This window comes from Centruroides vittatus, unplaced genomic scaffold (genome assembly GCF_030686945.1).
Source record: "Centruroides vittatus isolate TY-2023 unplaced genomic scaffold, ASM3068694v2 contig_347, whole genome shotgun sequence".
NCBI classification, from domain to species: Eukaryota; Metazoa; Arthropoda; class Arachnida; order Scorpiones; family Buthidae; genus Centruroides; species Centruroides vittatus.
The window spans coordinates 2,238,305-2,253,090 of NW_027122171.1; the positions used below are offsets into that span (position 1 = coordinate 2,238,305).

At 36.5% G+C, this 14,786-nt stretch overlaps 1 protein-coding gene across 4 annotated transcripts in view; it reads right to left on the bottom strand.

Moving 5' to 3' along the window:
• LOC136974310 (cilia- and flagella-associated protein 43-like) overlaps positions 1-14,786 on the bottom strand; it is a 124,541-nt gene that overhangs the window by 37,970 nt on the left and 71,785 nt on the right. For all 4 annotated transcript variants that reach the window (XM_067269154.1, XM_067269156.1, XM_067269155.1 and 1 more), the window contains one exon: positions 12,785-12,954. In XM_067269154.1, coding sequence (XP_067125255.1) covers positions 12,785-12,954 — 170 coding nt within the window. The remainder of the gene's footprint in view (positions 1-12,784; positions 12,955-14,786) is intronic.

The window sequence follows — 14,786 nt, forward strand, 5'->3', positions numbered from 1 at the left end:
GCGTCAATTAACTTACTATGGACTGCGGAAAAAACATTAAATTTTATTCTGGCCCATGTTATAAAAAAGGTTGCCCACCCTAGACTAGATTTATAACTTAACCCAACTGATAGGAGTTTACTGGCATGTTTTTATGATAGTTCTGTATAGTTGACAGGAGTTTAAAAAAACTCCATTAAAATATTTGATATATTTATTCTGCGTTTATTCTGCTCTCCCATCTTATATTACTTACGGATTTCAATGTTAATACGGTGATATTACGATTTAGTATGTCCCATCTGTAAGGGGATGCAGAAAAAAAGTGTACAATTCTAGTACATAGTTAAAAAATTAACTGTTACTTTGGCAGCATCATTTACAACCAAATTTAATGAATGAGACATACAATGGTACAAAAAAAAGCTCTAGAATTTATTTTCCTAAAATTTACGATTTATATATCCATTGTCATAAAAATTAGTCTTTCCAATGTTTTCCCAAGACTACAGATATTCAGGTACGAAGTAATCGGTTTCGACTTATTTCTACTAAGAAGTAGTTAAATAATTAAGAGATTAGGGAATGGGGACATAAATAAAACCCTGCTGAAAGAGTCAGAATTTTACTTAAACAAAAGCTTAACCAAACCAATTACTAGCTCAGTACAGTGGGGAACAGATTTCCGTGTACACCTGGTACTAAAACGAATTACAGTAGTTAGAAAACAAATGACTATTAAGTTTAACATATTTACATCTATGGCGAGAAACGTTTAAAATTTACAACAGCCCTGTGGCATCCTTTGAGATATACTAGTGATGCGACAAAAGAGGCATTTGACATTGACCAGTATCAGCACCCTTCGGATTTGGCAGCCTGCATGCATGCATGCGCCGCACACCTACCAGGACGTCACTGATTCCATTCATTAGCCACTCATAGGGAGCTATTTCACTAAGTAGATTGTTTTAAGATTTAAAAAGTAAAGAATATTTTGTTATTTTTATGTATGTTTCTTCACAAAGTTATATTTAATTATAAGTTTCTTTAAAAGTATATTCATACAATTGAAGAATTTTTTGTACTAGGTATGTATATTCATCACACATTTTGTTTTACTAAGTAAGTTTTTTTTTATAATTTTAATTTTAGCCCTTATATCGTGACTAATGATTAAAAAATTTATTTTAAAAAAGTTTTGACTCAAGACCATATAATGAAAAAGAAAACATTATTAAAAGAGAAAGACCAATGCCTAAATTAAATATAAATATGTCAACAAAAAAATTTCGACATTTTGACGATAAAATTTATGAGGAATGATGATTCTTTTGTAAAATTGAAGCAATTTGGAAATCAAAGCGGAATAGAATTTAACATTGGTAGACAATATAAGATAAATATTGAAAATTATAACAAGATAATTACAATTAATAGATATGTCTAAATTAATAGACGTTATATGTTTTTTCTCAAAGCAAGAATTGGCATTTAGAGGGCATATGGAATTTATTGAATCTAATAAGAAAGTTCAATATAATTACCTCTGTTATTTATTAAGATACATCAGATAATCTATTAAAAATGCATTTAAAGAGGTATACGGTTTTTACTGGCTTATCGAACAAACGAATACGAACGGGCCCTGATGCACAATTAATTGATTGTCCGTGTAAGTCAGCTTCTTACAGAAACACAGCTTCCCTATCATCAAATGTCATGGCTGCCATTGGTAATTACTATTGTAATCACAGATTAGTTGTGTTATTCTTGTAATTGATAAGAGTACTACTTATGTGTCTGAATCAAGTAATCAAGGTGTCTTTTTTTATATATATTTAATAAACTAAGGAAGATTTGTCTGTCCGAATTGTTTTGTTATATTGTAAGGTCCTCAGTGCATTCCCCCCGTTTTTTAACAAGTTATATCTCGATATATCCTTGTATAATACAAATGTTTTCTTCAAAACTTATTTAACAACTAGTTTTATTAGATGTAATTAATTTTATTTTTTAGTTGCAGTTTAACCAGCATGCCAGGAACCCTGGGGTTACTACTGGCATGCTGGTCTTCCTCAGTTATATGTGGCATGCCAGTCAATCCACAAAAATACAGTAATAGTAGGGAGCATTATAACAGATACAATCATATCTTCCTAACTTGTGTTACTGCCATCACAAGACCTAATGACCATGACATAGGCTGATCTTATGTACCATTTTAAGTAGAACAAAACCTCTTTTTTTTGTTGTTGTTGTTGTTGTTGTCCTGTCTTTGTCATTTCACTATTTTACTAAAATTTTCACTTTTGTCCCATTTTTGAGAATCAAAAATCTTAGCTCTCCAGTTTGTGTATTAAACACATTTGTATATCGTAAGTATACTGAACTTGCAATGTGTTATAAAATGTTAATTCTGCATTAATAAGGTCATAAATTTGAATAGATAGTACTGAAGAAGATGTCTGAATTGCATGAAACAAAATATTTTCAGTGAATTTAAGAAACAAATTACATAAACAGAAACAGATAAAATTTGATTATTTGATCAATGGGTGATAATAAAGACAATAACCAAACACTTGGAGAAATGGAATAAAGAAAAATTCAATGTAGCTGACAGATGGGTCAAAATATTTAATGAAAGGAACAAGAAAGAACCTTGAATTCCAAGATTTTAATAATTTGGTAGCATTAGTCCTTTGTTTATCCAAAATACAGCTACAATAAAAAGATTATTTTCACTCATGAATTCCTTGTAGCCAAAAAAAGAAGTTATGATTAAATATTGAAGCCATGAAAGCAATACCAATTATAAAGCAAGATTGTAAATTATAATGCAATAAGTTTTATGATAAAGTTGTAAATAATCAAAACTTATTAAACAAAATAAGTTCATACCAGCTTTTGCTCTTTTCCTCCACATGAGGTTTCTGCTCTCATTAAGTTTGCCTTAAGACTCTGTGTTACCTTTTGACAGATGTATATTGTTGCCATGTTAGGGAAATTTTGACTTAAAAGCATTCAGTCATAATTCTAGGTTCCAGGGATGGTAGCTTCTGTGGGATTCACAATGTATCTTAATGTGGTATTGTGTGAAACTAGGTAGTGTGGTCACTACGTGGTATGGAAGACAACAAAAATGAGGATATTTACAAACAAATTTATGTACAAACAATATATATGTTACTGGCAAAACCTGATTTTACGCCAAACTAGTTTTGCCTAGGCCAAACTAGTTTAGAATTATTATTCAAGTATATTAATGGTTAAATATATTAATGGTTAATTTAAGTTCATCATAAAACACAAATAAGTTCATTTTTAATTTTAGTTTGACTCTAAACGTTATTTTTATTATTTCGTTTAAATTTTTGAAAATATTTTCGAAAGTTAATTGCCTTTAAAAGTGCATGGCTTAATAAAAAAATACAAATTGATAAGTACTGATTAGCTTATTTTTATTTTATAGTTTTGTACAAGTGTTGTGTCACTTCTAATCAACACCGTTTTTGGTTAATTTAACCCTAAATATCAAAGATGGTTGCTCATCTCCGATTCCAGCAATCAGAAGACAGGGAACATTGGGGATGCACGTTCTAACCTAACCTAACCTACTCTAATAATTTGGTTGCTAATAATTATGGTAATTTATTAGAATAGGTTAGGTTAGGATAGGTTAGGTTAGAACGTGCGTCCCCACTGTTCCCTGTCTTCTGATTGCTGAAATCAGAGACGAGCCGCCACCTTCGATATCTAGGGTAACATCAACCCTGTTTTTTATAATTAAGTAGACTATGAATAAATATTGTTCATCTAATTGATTGCCTTTTAATTTTATTTTAACTATTAATATATTTAACCATTAATATACTTGACTAATAATTCTAAACTAGTTTGGCCTGACATGCTTACGCCAAACTAGTTTGGCCTAGGCAAAGCTAGTTTGGCATAAAATCGGGTTTTGCCAGTAACATATACACACATATATACAGGAGATGTTCACAAAATACAGTTCTACACACACTTAAAGCTCTCAATGTCACAAATGTGAGCTCAGGATTTAAATGCACTACAGTTCATCACAAGGTTAAACATAAAAAGAATATTACATGAACACACCTATATATATTTGGCTGGGAACATCACTTACAAGTCAGTCTATTGTTCTATCACATCCGATTAACAGAATTACAATTAATGTCTTCGATGGAAACGGAATTTTATTTCATCCACTATACACTCATGATACACAGTCGCCAAGAAAACACTTAGCAAAGCTCACAACTCGACTCCTCTGAACACAAGGAAAAAAGGCCCCATTTAGCTCCTGGTGTGCCCCTAAGTACCCTTCCGTAATATTGCCTGTGTTACCAGCTAAAACCAGCACACCAACAAAACAAAAAAAAAATAATATTGGGGTAGCCCAAGACAAAGCCCAATATTGTGGCAACACACTTCAGACCACTGGCCACTTGACCAATCACATGTACAGTACCAAGTGTCCAAATCTGCATCTCCTCTCTTACAGAGTAGGATTACTGTCACAACTAGTCATCAGTAAGGTAAAACTAACCTGTCTCATGACAATTGAAATTAATATAGTCTATAAAAGTAGAGCCTATTGATCCTTTTGATTTTAGGAAGAAAATAAGTTCATCTGAAAAATATGCTTGGTTTGACCCTGAAAAACTTTCTACAACAATGAAACTATTAAATTTGATAACATGTTGTAATAAAAATATTTTGTTATTAGATTTTTGAAAATGAAAGCTAATAGACTAATTTATGTATTTTACCTCATCAAATCAATGTAATAATGTACTAACAAATTGCTAATAATGTTCATCTGTATTTCTTGGAAAAATTTTAATAGGAGGGACCTTTATTATATGCAGCTCCTTTCCCATTTTTGACATCAAGAAATTATGGTCAGCCTACCATGATATCCAAGATAAATAATATGGAGAAGTTTTATGCTTTGAATAACCTTAAAAACTATGGACTGCATTATAACTTGCAAATTCATACTGTGGCTGTATGCCAGGTTATATTTATTGTAATTAATAATATAAGTTTAGATTAGTTTTCTCTGCCTTTGTTCTTTGAATTCTAGAATTTTCTTTTATGATCCTTTTTCTCTTGGGTGGGATTGCCAGTTCTAAGAACTAGAGTAGAGAAAGGGATGAACAGTGCCTTGAAGCACAGAAGACAAGAAAAAGAACATTCTTGACCTAGACTTGGAAGAAAACAGTTGTAGTGGTGTGATACTCCAGATAGCGTTAGCAATGGTTGAAGAATCAATGAATGTTTGGTGAAAGAATCATGCTTTATCCTGATGATGATAAAACTTCTAGGAAGTTAAATGCAAGGTAGAATTAGAGAATTTAAGTAAGACAATGAATTCGGACATTTTAATCATCAAGAAGAACATCCAATGTGGCACCCCATCTAACAAAGTGTGAGGTGAAGCTAATGATAACCCTGGTCTTTCCTATTGTTATTCTTGTCTACTTCTTATATATTCTATTTCTTAATACTGCTCCCTCTTTACTTTTAAGTAGTATTTAAAGTTAGTTTTATATTTTCGGTTAATTTATAATTGTCATGATCAGCATACATGATTTGTGTCCGCCGTTGTGTCGTTGCAAGCCATATCTTATATGTTAATAAACATTTTTGTGACGTTGGAATCCAAATTCTAAAAACATGTAAAAATACGCAAAATAAACGTTTTGTATCACTCTGCTATTGTAGTCTCTTTGTGATGAACTTCCTGTATCAGTGCACTGTTATTTCACACAACCTAACAATATTCTATTAACATATCTGAAAAATCAAATAAATAAGAATTTTTTTAATTACACTCATTGCCATGAAAATTAGTGCACCAAGAAAGAGTTGTTGGAATCAAATGAAATTGTACATCTGAGTGTAACAGTGATATAAGTAAGTGATTACAAAATGAAAGAAAAAGAATCATTTATTTAGAAAAAACAACAAATGAAAGGAGATTCTAGTATCCTATTGGGCCACCTCTAGTGTAAATACACGATGTAATACGGGCAAGCATAAAGGCATACAGGTACTGTATGGTGTCCTGTGGCATCTCAGTCTACAGTTGCTGCAAGCAATCCTCTAATTCAGCCAGACTCCTAGGATGTCCAACCTGGTGTCCCAGGTGCTCTCAGATATGTTCAATCAGTCAAGGAACATAACTGAGGACTGGGCAGACCATGGCTATGTGGCAGAGGATGTGGAGGACCCTTGCGGTCCTGTGTGTGGTTAAGCATCTTGTTGGAAAATGGCTCTTGGGAGCCCTGTCATGAGAGGCATCACATGTGGCTGCAGGATGTCTAACATACCACTGGGCTGTCACAGTCCTTGGATTACCACTAGAAATGACTATCTGTCATATGTGATGGCATCCCTGTCCATCACATCAGCTGTGGGGTAGTGTGCTGCACCAAACTGTAGACAGGAATGAGGCATTCACCATGGAACCTCCAGATATGAACACATGAACACTACTGTCGTTAGTGCCCAAACTGAATTTGGATTTGTTGCTGTAGATGACCTGGTTCGATTCCATTGTGGTCCAAGCCTGTTGTAAGTGACACTATTCTAAATGAAGGTGATGGTGGGTGGTGTTAATGGCAGCACACATAATGGCCGCTGCGATACTAAATGTTCCTCACCCAGGTGCCTCAAAATGGTACGGACAGACATAGGGGCCTGCAATGATGGTGCCATCTGTGTCTGGATGGCAAGCAATGATATGCCTGCCATCTAGGCAGTTCTCTCAGCTCGTGGTCTGCTGAGGGCATCTTGAGCCTGGGCACTGTGTGCGCAAGCTCTCTCTCATCCACGGTCCCAACTAACGATGGTGGAACCCTCAGTTACTTACATTAAAGGTACACTACTGCAATGATCTATCCGGAACATCAGAATATTTACAAAGCTGCATTCAAGAAGGCTAAGCTTAACTCTTGGTGAGAGTATTGTAGCAAAGCTTCTAAGAATCCATGGGGGTTCCTCACAAAGTTAGCCACTAATAAGCTTAGAACTAATAATGCCATCTGCACTATTTGGACTGGTGATGCCTTTACACAAGATCTCAGCACTACCATTAGTGCTCAGTTTCACCAGCTCTGTGTTGAGGATGCAGAATCAGAAGACAATGATTGGCATAAAAACGTTAGGGCTGAGCAAGACACTCCTTACACAGCCAGTGAGGACCCACCCTTTTCTTACACCAAGATTAATAACACCATTAATCAGCTCAGCAGGAATAAGGCCCCAGGGATTGATGATATCACAGCAGACATCGTTGTGAGGTTTGCCGATTGGGTGAAAAGATGTCACGACGATCGAGCAGTAAACACTGCCGTGTGGGAGTGGGAGAATTTCACTGAGACAGGTTTTCCATCTCAAAACCGTTTAATAAAATAAAAATTTCTTACAATATTTCCTCGAACAAAGGGGTAACACAGCACAAAGCACGAGAATTAAGTCCAAATAAAGTTCGAATGTTCGGGATTTCTTTTCCTACAGTTCGGCGTGGACGGTGAAATGATCGTAGACCCCGAGGCGTTGGGCACGACTTCAGGTGATTTTTCTCCGAGGAATCTGGATGGCACTAGGCGACACAACAGAGGGGTTGTTTCCACAATGTCCGAAAAGTTCCTCCTAATTTTACGGAAGTACACACGTCCAAGATAGGACGAGCCAAGTACTGAGAGAACTAATGACCGAGAACGTCCTCTCCTCTTTTTCTTCGGGTTTTATAACTTTCCTTTGAGTCCCAGATCAAACATTCCGATAGGTCAATGTCGACTTGCCTCTGCTCTCTAATTGGTCCCCCCCCTCGTTACGCATTGTAACGAGATCGGAACCCCGGTCGTCGGATGAGTCAACATCGTCTGACAATTCGATTCCTACCGAAGATGTTCGATCTAAGTACTCAAATTCATCTATTGTTTTAACCTGAGAAGTCTGACTTTCTTGGAAATCTCTACAGACATGCCCTTTTATGGACATAAAACATTCATTTTTCGTTTTCCCCTTTTTTCTTGTTGATGGGTTTTTTTCAACATAAATTTATTATAATAATTATTATTATTATTGGCTTCTATTCCAAAACAATGAGAAAAAAATTTCTTTTCCCCTTTTTGCACAAAGTCTAGACCCATTTCCGAAGCTTCACATCATCCACTCTATCTGGGCAAGACATCCTGATATGCTTAGTGATATCTATAATAACTGTCTCAGACATGGCACTTTCCCAGAATGTTGGAAAATTGCCAAGTTGGTAACAATACCTAAAAAGGATGGTAGTGTGAAGCCAATCTCGCTTCTCCCTGTGTTGGGGAAGGTATTAGAAAAACTCCTGGCTGAGAGACTGAACTGGTACCTGGAAGTAAATAATAAATAAGCTAAGCAATAATCAATACGGTTTTAGGAAGCAGAGGTCCACCACAGCTGCAATTAATAATGTCATCAACAATATTTCTTCACATCTACAAAATAGCAGGTATGTAATGGGCATTAGCTTGGACATCAGCAAGGTCTTCGACTCTGCCTGGTGGCCATTAGTGCTCCACCAACTTCATACTTTCAATTGTCCCGTAAACATCTACAACATTTTTAGAGACTATCTCTCTAACCATAAGGCAGTAATTCAATCTGGAAATAACCAGTTTGAGCACTCCATTACCAGAGGGTGCCCTCAGCAGAAGAGGGTGCACTTGTGGCCCTCTTCTGTGGAATGTGCTTTTTGATGGCTTCCTAAATCAGGACTTTAGGCAAGACTACACCGCTGCTTATGCAGATGATGTGCTCATCCTTATTAGAGCCAATTCCAGAGCAGAGCTGGAGACAAAGGACAATAGCATCCTTCAGAACATTGAACAATGGGGAAAAAGGCATAAGCTGTTCTTTAACGCTAGTAAAACACAGGGAATCATCTTTACTAAGCCCAGGCAAAAGCACCTTTACAAGAGGGTGCCTACAATTAAAATGAATAACAGCACCATCAAGATAACCAAGACCCTCAAATATCTTGGCATTATATTAGATCACAAACTTCTCTGGACTGACCATATTGAACATATCACTAACACCACTGGCAAAATTTTTCAGAGTTTGGCTCGATTTGCTAAAAATACTTTGGGACTGGACTCTAAGGCTATGGCCATCATTTATGACATGGTATACATTCCTGTCATTACTTACGCCTGCAGTGCGTGGGCTGCTGCAACCAGCAAATCCCACATCAAAAGGAAGCTCTTGTCTTTGCAAAGGAGGGCACTTCTGTATATTGCTAAAGGGTGTAGAACCTGCCCCACCTCTAGCTTACAGATTATCATGAAGAAACCCCCTATACACCTTGTAATCGAAAACTATGCAAAAACCTGGAGCGCTCTGAGGGGGAGCAGTATGTCCATAGCTGATGACAGTATCCACATAGCCAACATTGAGAAATTAATATGTTATAGGGACTCCATCAGCCCATATCAATTACCAAGAATCAAGATCAACAGGGTTGAACGCACAGACTTAAGCATGTTCACTGATGGCTCCAGACAGGATTCGGGTGTCGGCAGCAGCTTCGTGGTCTACTACACCAGAGATGAGATCCATTCGGACAGCTATAGGCTCCACCCCTGTTGCACTGCCTTTCAGGCAGAGCTGTTTGCTATCTTTATGGTGCTGCAGTGGTGCAACAGCAGGTACAGTGAGAAGCGTATTTCCATCTATACAGATCGCTCCTCAGCCCTGCTTATCTTACAGAAGCCTACTTACCACCCTATTGCTCACAACATCCCACAAGAGGTCATGGGCTCTTCTAACACACATTATTTTAACTGGACAAAGGCACATGTTGGCACAGTGGGCAATGAAAAGGCTGATACGCTTGCCAAATTGGCAGCCCAAAACACAAACTCACATCCTATTTATAATAAAATCCCAATTAAATATATAAAGAACAAACTCAAACAGGATACCATCGACAGGTGGCAAACATTTGGGAAAACGACCACAGCCACATTACTTTTAAATTCATCTCAGTTATTGATGAATACCTCTGTAGCGAATGGATTCACGTTGACCACTTCTTTACCCAGTTCCTGACTGGACATGGGTGCTTCTATTCCTACCTCCATCGCCTCAACCTCTCTCAAACTAATTTATGTGATTTCTGTAATGTTCCAGACAGTATTGATCATTATGTTTTTGATTGCATTAGCCTTCAGAAGGAGAGGCACTACCTTCGAACCTCTGTTGAGGAGCATGGGAATGTCTGGCAGAGGGGGCACAGGCACCTCCTGAAGGACCATAACTATAAATTTTTTAAGGAACTGGTCAACACCTATTATAGGCTCAGCAAGGTCCCCAGGCTGAGATGTTAACTCGGCACCTACAGGCTCTCGTTATCTTCTATGCATGTCTTTCTAAGATCAACAGGGTTATATTATTATTGTTAGTCATGCGCATCATGTCTCACTTGTATATACGACATTGTATGCTATGTCTTAATGTTGTCTCTACACTTTTAATGTATTGATAATTTTCACCATATTTAATCACTGCATCTAGTACGCATTGTCGTGTTTCATTACCTAAACTTCAATAATATACTGACTGATATATTGCTTCTATCTTGTAAATACTTAATTCAATGTAATTTCTTGTCCACTCAACCAGCTATGCGCTGCGGCGCTGGTATCGTACAATGTACACTCTAATAAAATATATTGTAATATATATTGTATTGTACTGCAATGATCAATGACACACTGGCAAGAATGCTGGACTCAAAATACAGAAGGTAGGTCAACCTATGCCTTCATGCCTGAAGTTGGCCAAACTCCAGTAAGTTGTCATTGGCATATAATGCAAATACTGACCAGACATAAGTTTCCGAATTTCAAGTCCAAGTTCAGGCAAGGAGATGGTTACTGCTTCTGTGGGTGCTTTCACAGCGACACGAAATACCATGTACTTGACTGTCCTCTCACTGAGGACTTCCGCCGAGGGACTGACTGGGTTGATTGGTCGAAGCCTTCCGAACAAGTATTTAGAATGCTTGCCGTAAGTAAAGGAAACTTTTTGAAACTTAAGGAATTGATGGAAAAAGTCATAGGTCTCTTTGACCTATAAGCTCAGTGGACACACTGGGCAAGGCTCTCTTTTCTAGGAGAGGGGACCCCGCTGACTGTTAATAAGAGCTGGCCTCTCTATGGTAGAGTACTCTAAATGCAGATCTTGAACGCATAAGGGTTGGATCTGGAAGCAAGGAAGGTAAAGAAGGATGGTCCCATTGGGTTTTACTGCCAAAGCCAGAACCAGAGAGAGAGCATTTAGCCCAGATCTGACTTCACACATCCACGACACCTCAGTGGCCACTGTGTGACCGACCTTCCTATGATTAAAATACAGTCTCTTTGCACTCTGTAGTGCCATATGGCAGAGCAGTGATATGAGGACTGGTCCCAACACCTCCTTACAGTGTTATCAGAATGGCCTGGGTGGTGGGCTATTCAAAAAAATAACCATCTGGCTGCTCTCAACCCAATGATCCTTCCCCTCTCAAACTTGATTAGTTGTGCTTATAGTCTTCAATTGTAATGTAAAGGCATCTCTAGTGATACAGCATCCCTCTGCAAGGAGGGATGCTGTATCACTAGAGACAGGATGCTTTTTATAGGCCAAGGGGGACACTCTTTAATGTCTTCTACTGGCATCACACAATGAGCCATCACATTATAACTCTAATCCTTTCTATACTTGCTTGAGACTTATCTGCATGCCAAGTTTCACAGTGATATGACAACTCCTTCTTGGTGTGCTAATTTTTATGGCAATGAGTCTATTTGATATCTATTTAAAGATATGTAAAATATTAATATAATTATTTAATATATTATTAAAATACTAGCAGATAGGCCCAGCGTTGCTCGGGCAAAAGTAATGATAGCGAAGATTAAGATTATTACGTTATAGTCACAGAAGAAAAAGAGTAATTTCATCAACAAACTAAATATTTTTAATAAAAGGTCAAATTTGAAAATCGAATATTGTAATATTGTTCGATTTTCACGACGTGTTCTCATTATATCGTTCGATTTTCATCGAATGTTCTAAAGAAGAAAAGTCGAGAAAAACCGAATTAATCTGTTGAAATTTGAAAATCGAATATGTTCTAACATATTACTTTTTTTTTTTTCCTCCAGTGCCCGTAAATCTTGCACGTCGCCTTCTCTTGTTTTCCATTGTTACTTAACACTTCTATTGATACTTAACACTTCCATTGTTGATGGAAGTGTTAAGCCTTAATCCTGTCCCTCTCCCCGTGGGGAGAAATTTCGAAAAATCCCTTCTTAATGTGCGTTTTTGTGACGTACCGTAACTATGTACAAAATTTCAACTTTCTACTCTTAACCGTTTGGGCTCTTAACATTTCCATTGTTACGTAACACTTCCATTGTTGACACTTCCATTATTACTTCATACTTCCATTGTTGCTTCACACTTCCATTGTTACTTAACACTTCCATTGTTGATGGAAGTGTTAAGACTTAATCCTGTCCCTCTCCCCCGTGGAGAATTTCGAAAAATCCCTTCTTAGTGTGCGTTTTCGTGATGTACCCTAACTGTGTACCAAATTTCAACTTTCAACTCCTAACCGTTTGGGCTCTGCGCTGATTATTATTATTATTATTATCAACTCGTCTCGATTATATATATAGATAATTTGAAAAGTACTTCAATAATATTTTTAAAAATATATAAAACTTACAAGCATCTGAAATTTTTGAAGCTGAAAAGGATTTTCTGCACAAAATGAATAAACATCTGAGTTCGGATGAATAACAAGTCCAGAACCAAATTTTTCTAATTGAGGTTTCAAAAAATTTATTGCTTGTAGATTAAATTCTTTTGAATTTCCCTTCCAGTATTCTTCTGGATCTGATAGGAAATTATTATTTTTTTACAAAATATATCAAATAATTCATTTTTTTAATTCTGTAATAAATAGTGTTTTACTGTTTACTTAATTTACAATTTACTTAGTTACCTTACAGTTATTAGAATCCAGTTGTAACTATGACACATATAACTTCTGTTATTCAGGTAATATTGTGCTCATTATAATTTTAGGTATATTTATAACTGTAATCTTAAAATTTGTATTGTTTTTAACCAGATGATGTTAAATAAAAAAAGACTGATGAGGGACACACAGTCTAAAATGCATTTCCTTTACAATCAATAAAGCCTGTATATCTATCCCAATTGTGTTCCTGTGTGATTACTAGTGATCGAATGATACCAAAATTTCTACCAATTCCAATTCTGCCAAAAACTCCCAGTTCTGATTCTTTTGAATACTTTCTGAAGTGTGAGGTTCTGGACAGGCCCAAACTGCCACCAAATTTGTAAAAATTTATTAGAATTGGAGAAAAAAGGGAAAAACGTTAGCAACTAGACACAATTTTGTTTATTTGACAGATATAACGTGAAGTCATAAATTATAGAAAAAGTGAAGACCTAAGACCAACCATCTCCGATTGGGAGATCAAATTCTACTTCAAGTTTGACCTCTCCTGCAATTCAAGTTGGAATCTTGTTATGCTTGGTAACAAGTGAGTGACCACTTGGAGAGTGAAGATGAAAGAAAGTTACCAATTGGAATAGGCAATCGAGACACAAAGATTGATGTATCTCCAGTCTTAAAAAACAGAGCAGAGAAGAGAACACAGAGAACACCAGAGAGCACAGGAGAGTATTGAAAGCTACAGGTAGCACTGCACCACACAGGACAGTACGGAGCAGACAGTATAATGCATGAGTCGGCACTCAGCTCAACACACTGCATGCACCAATTGCCACACACATGTGCAGTTTTCATGCAGTTTTTCTCAATTGTGTCCCATGACAAATTTGTGTCACCCTGCACCAGGAACAAAATTATCATTGTTCCATCCTTTTAGGTGCCGCAATGGTGTGCAACTGGTATTGGAACCCCTCTCTCACTGAACATCACCTCGCCACTGCATCAGAGCCGCCACTCCATAGAGAAGGTTATCACTGGATACCTATCCCCCATCTGCCGTCACTGTCACCACACCTTACTCCAAGTAATGAATGTTCACTGTAAAGAACTTTATAATGATTGTGATCATTTAACAGGACTGATCTAGAAAATAATGTAAATGAATTCTTAAGTTCAAATAAACAGGTTTTCTTGTAAAGATGCCTCTACCGCTACCCCCCATATATGGCAAATCCCTTAACCATCCTGACAAGGAATTAATGACTCCCCTAGTCGGCTAATCACAAAAGTTTATTTTACTTTAGAAAAATTAATGATTTGCATTATGATCAAGGTATATACATTAATTAATAAACATCAAACTTAAGAATGGAAAATCAGAATCAATCTTTTGTAATAACTTGAAAATTCTCCATTTATATGGGAATATGCATGCTTTTATTGTGTACTACAAAATAAATTTGTAATCTTATTTTAGATAAAGTTAACATTGCAACACTACCTCAAAGAAATTACAGCTAATTTCATATTACTCAAAGAACTATCACATCATATTGTAAAGTGTGAAGCGCGATAGGAATACACAGACACGTGAATTCAATTAAAACAAATTTAATTTCGCGATTAATAATATATACAAATAAGTTCTTTGTGGATTCCCTCAGTCCAACTTCTCTTGTTGTCCGATTGTAACAATAAAACCCGCGCGATTCTTAACTAACTTAAACCTAAAAGGATAGAAAAG